The sequence below is a fragment of the Oryzias latipes genome, chromosome 7 (genome assembly GCF_053564925.1).
Source record: "Oryzias latipes strain Hd-rR chromosome 7, Olatipes_Hd-rR_3.1".
NCBI classification, from domain to species: domain Eukaryota; kingdom Metazoa; phylum Chordata; class Actinopteri; order Beloniformes; family Adrianichthyidae; genus Oryzias; species Oryzias latipes.
In genome coordinates, this window is record NC_136243.1 from 18,159,765 (window position 1) to 18,173,525 (window position 13,761).

At 38.8% G+C, this 13,761-nt stretch overlaps 1 protein-coding gene across 5 annotated transcripts in view; it reads right to left on the reverse strand.

Annotated features, from left to right (window-relative positions):
- The window catches only part of LOC144981323 (cadherin-like protein 26), a 28,134-nt gene that overhangs the window by 6,289 nt on the left and 8,084 nt on the right, over nt 1-13,761 (reverse strand). For 2 of the 5 annotated variants that reach the window (XM_078950423.1, XM_078950424.1), the window contains exons 3-8: nt 4,462-4,518; nt 4,283-4,375; nt 4,063-4,209; nt 3,405-3,552; nt 1,526-1,695; nt 1,315-1,443 (exon numbers count right to left, since the gene is read on the reverse strand). In XM_078950423.1, coding sequence (XP_078806549.1) covers nt 1,315-1,443; nt 1,526-1,695; nt 3,405-3,552; nt 4,063-4,209; nt 4,283-4,315 — 627 coding nt within the window. In that variant the 5' untranslated portion in view covers nt 4,316-4,375; nt 4,462-4,518. Of the gene's footprint in view, nt 1-1,314; nt 1,444-1,525; nt 1,696-3,404; nt 3,553-4,062; nt 4,210-4,282; nt 4,376-4,461; nt 4,519-9,498; nt 9,597-11,596; nt 11,743-13,761 lie in introns of those variants that run through there. The other 3 variants (XM_078950422.1, XM_078950425.1, XM_078950426.1) reach the window with 3 other exon arrangements.

Here is a 13,761-nt window from a genome sequence, read left to right on the forward strand (position 1 = left end):
CCCACTGTATATAATGGCAGTGAATCCAGACTTTAAAATCTTGTCTACACATGTCAAGTAAAGCTAAAATTGATATTTCCAAAATAATTTGAACTCATTTATTAGTGGAAAATCTAAATTTTATTTTATTTGGATCCAGATCTGAGCCCATCAATCCTGTTTCTCTTTCAGCTTTTCCCATCAGGGGTCGCCACAGCGAACGAGTCGCATGGTAAACTTGGCAATGTTTTTTATGCCGGATGCCCTTCCTGATGCAACCCTCTCAAAGCAACCGGGCTTGGGACCGGCACAGAGGTAGAGAAGGGAACAGGGAGCAGCCCGGAGTCGAACCCTGGTTTCACGAACGGAAGGCGCCGCAAACCAGCACGAGCTAAACCGGCTCTGAGCCCATCAATCCTCCCTGGGATTATTTCCAGGATTAAATGAATACACTCCAGGCTGGCTTCTTAAAAAGAGCCATAAATCCCAACCAGTATCCCTACCGTCTAGATAGAAAATAGAAGCAGACACAATGTAAGACACATTCAACTTCTAGACCTAGATCATAGGGAAGAGCCAGGCAGATGTCCACCTTCAGGGGCAGACCTGAGCCCCTGTCCCTGATCACCAAGTCCTGAGTGGGAGCTCTAGTCTGAGGCATTTGATGAGCTAGTAGCTTTGTTGAATTCAACTAGGAAAACCCGCTTCAGAACCAAACACAGTAAAGGTGAGCGTTTGTCATGACTTGTTTGGGGGCTAAGAGGGCAGGAAAATTTGCTTAAAATAGAGATAAGTGGAGAGAGAGGGCTTTGGGAGGTAGATGATTGATTGAAATGACTCAACAGGTTATTCTTGCAGGCCGCTCCAACAGCAAACAGTTGTTAATGAAGCCTCATAGAGGGAGAGAACCTTTTTAGGCGAGACTACCGGCCAGCGATCAAAACGAGTTAAGATAAATAATCTCTTTGGTAACGCTTTATAATAAGAGTCCTTAATAAACTATTTATAAGACTTTAACGAGTCCTTAATAAACTATTTATATGATCTTAGAAGTAGTTTTAAGGGCTGTCATCTGGACTTGGTTTTTAAAGATAGAAGACGTTTCACCTCTTCCAAAAAGCCTTGTCAATTCTGAAATAGCTGGTAAAAGAGCTGGCATCTATGCGCTCGTGGGGGAGGAGTCAGACCTGAAACTGGAAGGTATTGTCAACTTATGGTTTATGGTCGTTAAGAGTCTTTTGTCCTCAGCTGGGGGTTGGGGAGCCAGTGACTCCCTCCCTGACAACTTAAAAACTTTACAAAACCAACAAAAATATATTTATAAGCAAAACTTACCTCTTTCTTCTTGAACTCTGGCATATGTGTGTTTGTGTCTCTAACATTCAGCGTTATAACTGCCGTGCTTGACAGTGGAGGCGTTCCATGATCCTTTGCTTCAAGAGTAATTTTGTACTCCTTTGCTTTCTAAAACATTAAAAATTGAAATTCAGACGAGTCTAAGAGTGTAAGAACTACTGATTTAAAAAAAAGGACCAATTGGGTTTACTTCATAATCAAAACATCCAGTGAAGTTAAGATGAACAGTTCTTTCATCAATCCATTTTGCCTGGATATTGGGCTCTAGTGGAGTCTGTTGAACCACAGTGATGTTGAACGTAGAATTTTTTGTATTCTTCTCATCTATGTCTTGAGCAATCACTTCCACACCCAGAGATCCTTTCAGAAGAGAAACAGACAACTTTATTTTAGAAAAGTGGTCAATTGAACTAAAGATAATGTTGCAGATTTTATTAATTTCTAAACCTTAGTTTTACGCAATGACATTTCATTATCAATAGCTGTGATTCTAATGACTATTAAATAACACAAACTGGATTTGCGATAATGAATCCCCTAATGCAATTTTGAAAAGATTCACATTCATTTGAAAACGTTTTTGCGCTTTGAGACGTATAGAAATGTACAGACAATATTTTGCAAAACTGCAATGGAAACACTGTTTTCAAATTAAATGAGTCATATGACCAAAAATTGAGCGTATCATGCAGAATTGCTGGATCACCAAACACGATTTCCCAAAATTGCTTCATCTTTAGCTGCCCCCACATGCAAAGAGCTTAGCGCTCCATGGCCTGGTTAAGAAATCAATGTCTCTGCTGTGGTTCAGTGGCCGTGTCTCCTCAGTGACTACTCTACACCTGCTCCTCATCATCTCGTCACCTGCAGCTCATAACAGGGACCATTTATTCTGGGATGGAACCTTTCGGCAAACGCCAGATTATTGTGCCTCATGAATTCCTGCCAGCTCGTTAATTTGCCTCCCTGTCTATCAGCAAACTCTGGCAGTCTGGTCATCTGCCTTCATCCCTGTCTGCAAGCTCCCCCAGTCTACTCACCTGCCGGCCTGTTCTCCTCTCCTCCATTCATCCCCTCTGCCTCATAAAAATATAACCTGTTCACCACTCTATTTTCATGTCCGCGATTGGATTCTACAAAACCCACCAGTTTCACAACAGAAACAGAAAAAATGTGCGCAAGTACGTAATGGAAATACAGCAAATGTGTATTTCAGGGGTGGGCGATACTGGGACTTTGGGTTTCAATCCGATACCAAGTAATTACAGGGGGCCATATCACAGATATTGATACCAATACTTTTTTAGTGAAATTTTTGATTATAGAATAATTTTGGAAAACCACATTTTTTTGTAAATTAAGTGTACAATAAAACATAGGACAGGCTTTGACCAAATAAAAATGTTTAACTATTCACCACAATCTGAACTGAACATGCATCAAATATAGAACATGTATATTAGTAATGGCATACTACAATAATAGTAAAGAAACAGTAACTAGTATAACATTTTTTAAAAAGCTACTACAATGAAACAAAAATAAATAGCACCATAAGTGTATATATTTTTTACAACAAAGGCAGTAATAAAACAACTAAGTAACAAGTAAAAAAAAATAATAATAATAAAATAAAAGATTTACTGTAATAAAGTTAAGACAAAGTCCCTTAGTTGTCACACATCGTGTGAAATGTGTTCTACGCATCTGACACCTCCCCTGAGGGAGAAGAGAACTGCAGACACAGCCATGCACATATATTTGTGTGCAAATATGTGGCTCTCTCTACTCTCTGATGAAGCAGGAAAGGTAGTCTGCCAGATTGGGCAGTTTTCCACTCAAATTGGGTCGGTTTTTGCTCAAATTGGAAGTTTTTTTTTTCTTTTTTGTCTAATCAGGCAACATGGCAGACAGAGACACCATGCTTAAGTCAATACTTTACCTCGGTGTCGATAATATCTATACTCAGATCAATCCCCCAACCTATAGTGTGTTTTAGTTTCATTAGAATCCAACAACTAACTTTAGAAGTGTGTGTACTTCTCCTCACTCTTTTAAGTGAAACCCACCTTCCGCTTGGCTTTCATTTACTGTGAATGTTTTGGGAAATTTGGTAAACCTTGGTGGATTGTCGTTAATGTCTTTTACTTCCACATCAAATGCCAGCTCCTTGTCTATTTTTTGATTGGTGTCTGTGTCATACACATTAAAAATGACCTGTGGAATAAAGCACTCTGGTTAAAAGCATTATAGCTACAATTAAAATGCTTTTCTTTGTACAGTGGGGCAATAAAGTACTTAGTCAGCCACTCATTGTGCAAGTTCTCCTACTTAAAAGATGAGATAGGCCTGTAATTTGTATCATAGGTATACCTCAACTATGTGAGACAAAAGGAGAAAAACAATCCAGAAAATCACAGTCTGATTTTCAAAGAATTTATTTGTAAATTATGGTGGGAAATACGTATTTGGTCAATGACAAAAGTTCATCTCAATACTTTGTTAATATTGTTAAAATACCCTTTTTTGTCAATGACAGTGGTCAAACATTTTTTGTAAGTCTTTACAAAATTTTGTGTTGCTGGTATTTTGGCCCATTCCTCCATGCAGATCTCATCTAGAGCAGTGATGTTTTGGGGCTGTCGCTGGGCAAGACAGACTTTCAACTCCTTCCAAAATACTTTATTGCTCCACTGTAGATATATCTCCAATTTCATATTGACTCACATGGAAGCAGGGGTACTTCTCTCTGTCAATAGATTTGAGCACGAAGACTTCTCCAGTATTTTCATTAATGGTTAAATACCCTTCAGTCACAGCCTCTCCGGTTATTTCAAACCTAAAGTCTTTTCCCTGTATCTTGTCATTATACATCTAAAAGAAACAAATTCAAACTAAGACGTTTGTATTGCAAAAACAGATTAACTTTAGATTATACTTGTTTAACCTTTGATATAAAATACGGGTAGTTCACTATCATTTCCTCCTCAAGTTCAATAGTAGATAAGACCCATCTTCTTTTAGTTCGAACCAAGAGATCCTGAAAAAGGAAAAAATTGGTGAGATGGAGGTCAGTGATAGAAGTTTTAGTTATAGTTCTCTTGCAAACATTTAGTATTCATGTACCCGCTTTTTTCGAGCTTCCTCGCAAGCACTGCCGAAATCCAAGGCTGGAAATGCAACCTGCATGCATAAAGAACATGGGTTACAAGATAATTGTTTGTGATATTCTGATTACCAGCAAAAGCTATTTCCTATATAGTCTCAACTTGACACTTGAAATTGCATGCATTTACACTGCTACAAGTACATCTTTTTGAGCAAGTAGTATATTGTCTTTTTTGGCTGTACAAAAATCTATTACAAATATTTTCTTTGCAGTTCTTTTTAATGTACATGACATTATCTGTATTTTTATGTTGTTTTTTTTTTTACATATTTTAAACTGTAGGAAAAAGGAAAACAAGCCTTTATTGGGGCACTAATTGGTGGTTGTGATGCAGAGGTATTTGGTTGACCTCTGCGTCCCAGTGAGGTTCTGCTCTGCCTATCTGTGAATGGGAAAAAACGCTGAACCCAGCATACTGGTTAGCCTCTTGTGTGGGTGTGTGTGACGCAAGTTTTCTTTGTTCTTCCAAGAAAGGTGAAAAGTGCTATATTAGTACACAACATTTAATACCCAAAATATTCTATAGCAGAACTGTGAATCTAAAATGATTTGAAAACGCATCTCAACATTTGTTATTTGTGGAAGATTCTATTCTAGATCCAGGTTTTTAAACATAAAACTTTGGTGCATTTGTTAGACATTTAGACATTTTGTGGCTTTGTTTGCAGTTCAGATGCTGCACTACCTCAGCTTCCCTTCTTACATTTATTTTCTGTATTAATATGTTTTTCAGTTTTTTGTTTCAATGTTTTATTGATGTCTTGCCAACACTTTCTGCGCCTCTGTAAAGCATTTTAAACTCTCTGTATCTGTAATGTGTCTGAACAAAGGCGCACCGCTTTGCCTTAAATAAAAGGCAGGGATCCAGCTTAATGACTCATTTTATCAAGGCTTGGAACTATTCATGTGGAAATTTTAGTTTTTAAGTTGAATGGACAAAACAGTAATTAACACAAAACAGTAACTGATTCGTTGTTTTTCTTATTTTTTGCATATAAGTTACGTTAGTTCACACTGAAACCAGCAGTTGAAAATTTCAGATCCCAGATGTAATTGCTTCTAAATCATTTTTTTGCGATTCAGGCTCATGCAATCATGCATCACTATTTACGTTTTTAAGTCAGTTTTTAGGCTCTACACGTGCGTTGAAAGTTTAAACCAGTTAAACTCTGATCAATCATGAACTCGGATTTGGTAGTGAAAAATAGGTAGCATCATGAAGAAGAAGAAAAAATAATTGCAGTTTGCGCCTGGCCAGAATTATATGATACCAAATCTTTTATATATCCGAATAGAGCTGTGAAAGAAAAAGGCTGCAGCTTCAACATCTGCACCAAGCCTCCTCCAGCTGTGAGTCCATGTGTTATTATCAGGTAGCGACTGTCCAGTGTGAACACTATATTCTAAATGAGCATTTAAGAACCTGCGTTAAATAAGTCCTTTAATGCGCTAGTTCTTGTTTGTTCACCTTTCATCATAACTCTTTTTTATTTTTATTTCATTTATCACATATCAAAAAAGGTAAATAAAAACAGAATATTAAACAATGCGGATGTGATGGATGGTTGCCAGAAACCCACAAGGGGCTTAACATGTGGCAACCACCATAAAAAGTCTATAAGCTAAAAAACAATACCGTTCAGTAAATACAATACATAAAAAATCAATACATATTCAATTCATGCACTTACATTCTTTTATCAAACTAAAAATGCATGGCATATGGAAAAGTACCATTGTTAAGAAGAAAGCTTTTTAGAGCTTTTTTAAACTGAATTTGTGAAAGTACTTTGAAAGAGGAAGGAAGACTGTTCCAAATTTTACATCCTCTGTTTAGGACACTAAACTGTGACTGATAATAAAACTCGAACCTCGGATTCAGGAACAACAGTGCGGTTTCCGTCCTGGTCGTGGAACAGTGGACCAGCTCTGCACCCTATCTAGGGTGCTGGAGGGATTGTGGGAGTTCGCTCATCCAGTCCATATGTGTTTTGTGGATTTGGAGAAGGCGTTCGACCGCGTCCCCCGTGGCATCCTGTGGGGGGTGCTCTGGGAGTATGGGGTCCGGGGAGCCTTACTGAGGGCTGTCCGGTCTCTGTATGACCGGAGTAGGAGATTGGTTCGCATAGCCGGCAGTAAGTCAGACCTGTTCCCGGTCCACGTTGGACTCCGGCAGGGCTGCCCTTTATCACCGGTTCCGTTCATAGTTTTTATGGACAGAATTTCTAGGCGCAGCCAGGGGCCGGAAGGGATCTGGTTTGGGGACCACAGGATTTCCTCTCTGCTTTTTGCAGATGAAGTTGTCCTGTTGGCTTCATCGAACCGGGACCTCCAGCGTGCATTGGGGCGGTTTGCGGCCGAGTGTGAAGCGGCTGGGATGAGGGTCAGCACCGCTAAATCTGAGGCCATGGTCCTTGACCGGAGAAAGGTAGTTTGCCATCTCTCGGTCGATGGAGTGTCCTTGCCCCAGGTGGAGGAGTTTAAATACCTTGGGGTCTTGTTCACGAGTGAGGGAAGATCGGAGCGTGAGATTGACAGGCGGATCGGAGCGGCGTCCGTAGTTATGCGGTCGCTCTATCGGTCCGTTGTGGTGAAGAGAGAGCTGAGCCGAAAAGCAAAGCTCTCAATTTACCGGTCGATCTACGTTCCAATACTCACCTATGGTCATGAGCTATGGGTCATGACCGAAAGAACGAGGTCCCGAATACAAGCGGCTGAAATGAGCTTCCTCCGTAGGGTGGCTGGGCGCTCCCTTAGAGATAGGGTGAGAAGTTCGGTCAGCCGCGGGGAGCTCGGAGTAGAACCGCTTCTCCTCCACATCGAAAGGAGCCAGCTGAGGTGGCTTGGGCATCTAGTCCGGATGCCCCCTGGACGCCTCCCTGGAGAGGTGTTCCGGGCATGTCCCACTGGGCGGAGGCCCCGGGGAAGACCCAGGACACGCTGGAGAGACTACGTCTCTCGGCTGGCCTGGGAACGCCTCGGGGTCCCCCCAGAGGAGCTGAAGGAAGTGGCTGGGGTGAGGGAAGTCTGGGCATCTCTGCTCAGTCTGCTGCCCCCGCGACCCGGTCCCGGATAAGCGGAGGAAGATGGATGGATGGAACTGTGACTGAGTTATGCGAGAGAAAGGTGCTCTGATGAGACAGCCACCCCGAGTGGGATATTCATGAAATTCGTTATTAAATTGAACATGTTGGTGAAATGTTGGGGAAGAAGTTTTCCAATAGAATTGAAAACAAACTGACCAGTTTGAAGTTGGTTGACTGGATAGATACTCAGGACACTGGCCTGACAAAACAAAGCTTGAGATAAATGCCTATCTCCTACATTGAATATTATTCTCAGAGCTTGTTTTTGCAGACGCAGAATAGGTTCAAGTTTAGTTTGATGTGTACTAGCCCAAGCAATATTGCAGTAACTAATATATGGATATATCATTGAATAGTACAACATAATTGCAACCTTTGTATTCATCAAATGACGGGTTTTACCTAGGATACCCACCATTTTGGCAAGTTTGGTACTAATAAAACTAACATGAGGTTTCCAGGATAAGGATTCATTTTGATTGGAATATTATCAATTTGTATTTTAAAAGAGAAATCCATGGCATTTGACTATAGACCAAACAATAAAAAGTGTGGTTTTTTTATAATGAGTGACAATTTGTTAGCTTTAAACCAAGTAGATATCTTGTCAAGTTCATAATTTACAACATTGTTAAGAATATCTAAATCCTTATAGGAATAGAATAAATGGTGTGATCTGCAAATAATATTTTAGAAAGTTTAACTGATGCATTGGGTAGATCATTGACGTATAATAAAAATAACAAAGGACCCAAAATGGAACCTTGAGGTAAACCACATTTTAGAAGAAGAGGGGGAGGACTCCAGTCCATTATAGTCTAAGGTTTGATATTGATCAGTTAAATAACTAGTAAACCAAAGTATAGAGTTGTTTGTGATGCCAAGAAGTGCAAGTTTATCCAAAAGAATAGTATGGTTAACAGTGTCAAATGCATTTGACAAATCTAAAAAGATACCAACTGTGTTCTCTTTTCTATTTTTTTCTTTATAGATTTCAGTAATTAAATGCACCAGTGCCATGTAAGTGGTATGTTTTTTCCTAAAACCATACTGGTAAGGGTATAATATGTTATTGTTTTCAAGATGATCTATTAATCTTTGATAGACAATTTTTTCAAGAATCTTAGAAACAGCTGGTAAGACAGAAATTGGTCTATAATTATTGAAGTGGGTTGGATCATCATCTTTATAAACTGGAGTAATTTTTGCTCTCTTTAGCTCAATGGGTACAATACCTTTGACCAGAGAGAGATTAAAAACATATGTCAGTAGTTTAATAATAAAGACATAGATTGATTTTAACAAATTACTATCAATATTGTCATAACCAGGTTAACTGTCTTTTAAGCTAAGAATAATATCTCTTACTTCATTCTCAGTTGTTAGTGATAAGTTAAATTCCTTAGTAATGGAATAATTTAGATACTCCAATGGTCCCTGTTGACTAGGTGGGATCCTTGAAACCAGAGTAGGGCCTATCTCAGAAAAAAATGAGTTTACATTTTGCAGCAATTTAGTGAGGGTTTGAAACATGATGATCATAAACCTGAAATTCATTGGATAGCTGTTTTTAAGTAGTGTTTTTATTCAGTATTGTGTTGATAGTTTTTCAGAGGCAGGCAACATTGTTTTTATGCTGGGCTAACTTTGTATTGCAAAAGTGTACCTTTGCTCCTCTTATGATATGGTTTAGTCTGTTTCTATATTTTTTGAATTCTAAGTGATTGTACGGAGTAGGACAAGTCAGGTATTTTTTATATAACATCTGCTTGGTCTTCAAGGATTTTATTGTAGCTGAAGTGATCCATGGTTTTGAACATTTGAGGTCCAGGCTTTTAAGACCTCCATAGTGACAACCTCCTCTTCATTCTGAAGCACCATTTTGGACTTATTGCGTGACATTAGTACCTGCTTTAGTTGATGTTCCAAGGCTGTAGAAGCTTTAAGTCCCACAGATGGAGCAATTGTTTGGCAAAGCTATTGGCCCAGTTGAATGCAGAGCAGCAGGTCCCACAAAAGGAGTAGACTGAAGCAGCAGCAGGTCAGCAGAGCAGCAGGCCTCACACTAGCAGTGTATCAGCTTTTACTGATTCACAGGCGGTTTGGCAGAGATTTTTATTCTTGATGCCCTTCCCGACAAACCCCTGGATTTTTTCCGGGATGGGGGCCGACACAGGGAGACCCAGACTTGGGCAACTTTGTGGTTAACCCACACTGGGTTAAGCTCATCACGACCCCTGGGAATCAAACTCTGATTTCCCATGAGCCAGTTCTGCACTTAACCAACTGAGTTTTCCTGCCGCTGCATTACATTTCTGGTGTCGACAGCATAAGAAGTTGTGGGAACTATAATTAAAAGTATATTAATGTTTTATACGTGAGTCAAGCAAACATGAGACATGTGTGAGATAACTTGTGACTTCAAGTGAAGGATGTGGTTAAGAGAACTTTAGACAAAGGTCAAAAGAGTAAGTGAAGGGTGACAAAGGTCAAAAGAGGAATGTGAGTCAACTTGGAGGCGCTGTTAAAAAATAACTGGGCAGAATGTTAGTCATGCATACATCATGTGTCTTAATGAGCAGGATGCATACATTATGTGTGGATCAATAAAAGGAGCCTGCTGAAAAGGGGAAGGCAGAGTTTTAGCACATTCTGTGTGAGGAGCAGATGTGAGCAGCTGTGCTGGAATTCTCCCTTTGCAAAGGCGAACCAAAGTTTCAGTCTTATTATTATAACCTTCAACTATAATCCTATAATAGAAGAACCCAGGGAAGTCAATTTGGACTTCAACAAATATATTACTAGTATTATGGAAGACAACCTAAGAACCATTCAAAGTATATCTTTTAAAAAGGAACACTAAGACAGTATTTTGTTCTTCAGGTCAACTGGACTTAAGAGGTTGATATAAAAAACGTTTTGCTGTTCTTCCAAGTAGCTGATTTAGTTCTAACTGCTGATTCCAGTTATTTTTCAGAGGTGTGAGTAGAGACAAACACCAATGATCCAGAATGTTTGGCTGGATTTAGTAAAGATTAGTATATTTTATCATTACAATGCATTTTAAAGCATAGAAGTGTTTAAATAAATTACAAAACCAGCAAATGTTATACTCAGGACATTTTCTTTTTTTTCATACCAAATGCAAGAATACAATGAATCTCTGCAAAAAATCTCTTTGTTTGGGGTCTCTTTTATAAATGTTTCTAGTTTGCACGTTGCAGAAACCAGATGGGTATGAGCACACACCTAAGCAAACATCTGTGTTTTCAAAGAAAATATTTGTGGAAAATGACGTCTTTTGTAGAAAATTCCACCCTGCTATTAAGTTTTTCAAGAATAAAATATTTATTTATCTAACAACTGAGGCCCTGGGTTCATTGAAAGATGAAACATTTTATGTTTATCCTTCTGTTTTTGTCACAGAAAAAGAAGTCCAGACAGCTAGATGGTCAGATGGACTCTACTACAACAAAAAAGAAACGTGCACACGTACTTTACTGAATACATTTTGAATGCAAACTATCTGTATTAACTTAAAATGACTATTTATTTAGAAAACAAAAAAATTGTTTGTTGATGGATAAAACAACTTTTTTGTCTTTTCCAACTCATCTCCAACTGAGCTGCTTGGCTATTAAAGAAAAAAGAATCGTGTTCTATTTTGCATTAACCTTACAGATTCTCCCACTCAGAGACAGAAGAGAGACTGTCTGACAAAATTTACCTTTACTGAAAAGCTACCAAGCAGGGCAAAACCTTTTTTAAATACAATTTTTTTTCTTTTTTGGTGAATTTGCCTGCAGGATTCATGTGATACACATTGCAGTTCAATAAATAAGTATCATATGCATTTAAAAACCACTGAGCATGTAGACTGATTTAAATACAACAACAAGTAGAATTATTAACCTTTAAAGATTATTGCACCCATAAATTAAAACACTCTATTCTGTGCAGGTGTGTGACTATAAGAAAATATAAGAAAACAAAAAGTCATGCTTACCAAGAGAAACAGAAAAACAGTCCTCATCTTGGTTTCCACTGCCTGCTATTCACTCTGGGAAATGCCCCAGCAGAGCAGAAGGGAATTTGAAAAAAACATGGGTGGAGACAATTGCACTCTGCCTCCAGGCAGCAATTGACCGACTGTTTAAAACGCAAACCTGTTTGTTGGTGAACCTTTTTAGGCTATTTGGTGAAATTATAACTTTAACTCTAGCTTCAATCAATAGAAAGACATTTAGAGCTGGAAAAACAACAGGTTACAGAAGATTTTTTTATGTAAATGCATTTCCTGAAACTGAGCATGCTCAGAAGAACCTCTTGACTCAAGTGTTAATGTTACCATGTTTCCGTGTTCCGTGGAGCTTTCATTAAGAGAATATATTTCATCTGTACTGATCAATAAAATACCATTCATGATAATACATGCTTTTGACCCTTTAAAGAAAAAGATGCAGAAAAGATGCAATTGAAGTCAATTAGTTTGTTTTAACACAAATCTATATTGTGTCTTCAGTATGTCAGTTCTGTTCTATTTTTATACCTCTTCAAAACTGATTGGGAAAAGTAAAACAAAGCTAGGATAACAAAAATCTATTTATGTGTATATTTTTTAAGGTTGGTCCCCATTTTAAAGTATATAATTGGGCTGATCAAAAACGTTATTTATATATATTATAGACAACAATTTGTTTTAAATCTGCATGCTTTAAGCACTGATGAACTGTAAGCATAACTTGCAGTTGTTACACAGTAGTTCTAGTTTGGGGGAGAAATATCAACTGCAACCTAAGAACTGCTGTTGGAGCTTCTCAAAGAACATAAGAACTAAAGAAAAAATAAGCTGAGGTGCTCCTCTTTAATTCAGCCTCCTCTTTAATTCTCAAGCCTGAGAATGAAGCAAGATCTTGGATTTTTAACATTAAAAATGATTTTATCTCAACTCTTACCTGTGTGGAATTTTTTCTTGAAAACAGTCTTCACCAAACAAAGACAAAATCATTCATCAATTTATTTTCTATACCCGCTTATTTCGCTTATTTGACATTATATCTTTTCAAATTTCCAAAAGATTCCAGCTTATTGGCCAAGTGTGTCTGCCCTGAGACTGGAAGGTTGTGAGTTCAAATCCACGGCCAAGCCTTACCAAAGACTGGGACCCAGTGCTTCCCTGCTTGACATCCAGCATTAAGAAGTTGGATTGGGAGGCTTAAACCATCTACTGTAATAGCTCCTGAGTTTGGCTGTGACTGCAGCTCACCGTTCCCCCAGAAGATGGGTCAAATGTGGAGAGCAAATTTATAGGTGCGTGACTACTAATGGTATTTTAGTTCAGTAGTTACCTGATGCAAGTTACTTATGACAATCAGAGAAAAATGTTTAAGTGTCTATAATGTGAATTTAAACAACTATATAGAAACTGGGGGAAGGTTCAAAGGTGGAGTGAACTGCATTACATGTTGGTTGATGTAGTGAATGATAATAGACTACATGAAGAAGACAGACATACTGCCACTTTTATATAACAGGGACTGCGTGGAGAGGGTGGCAGACTTCCGCTTCCTGGGAGTCTACATGTTGGAGAGCCTAACCTGGAGTACAAACACCACTGAGCTGCTGAAAAAGGCCCTGTAGAGACTGTATTTCCTGAGGTTACCCAGGAAGAAAAACATCAACCGAAAACTGCTGTGACCTTTTACAATACCACTGTAGAAAGTGTAACATCCTGCGTATGCACTTGGTTCAGCAGCTGTATAGTGGCTCAAAGGAAAGCTCTCCAGCAGGTCATCAACACCGCCCAAAATATTGTTGGCTGCTCTCTCCCCACCCTGGAACCCCTCAGCGCCTGCTGCCTCAACAGAGCAAAGAACATCATCAGAGACGCTTCACGCCCTTACACTCCCTGTTTGATCTGTTGCGTTCAGGCAAATACTACAGGTCAAGCAGAGAAAGGACAAAGAGATACCAGAACAGATTTTATCAAACTGCCATAAACAAGTTAAACGTTATGGAAGCGATTCTGTAGCATAATTAACAATAAAAGTCAAAACCAGAAATGCTTTTTCATTTTCAAAATGAAGCTGCATTTTTAGGTGTGAGTGTGAGAGTGAGAGTGAATAGGTGTGTGTTTGTGGACATTCTACCCTGCGACAGACAGGCGACCTG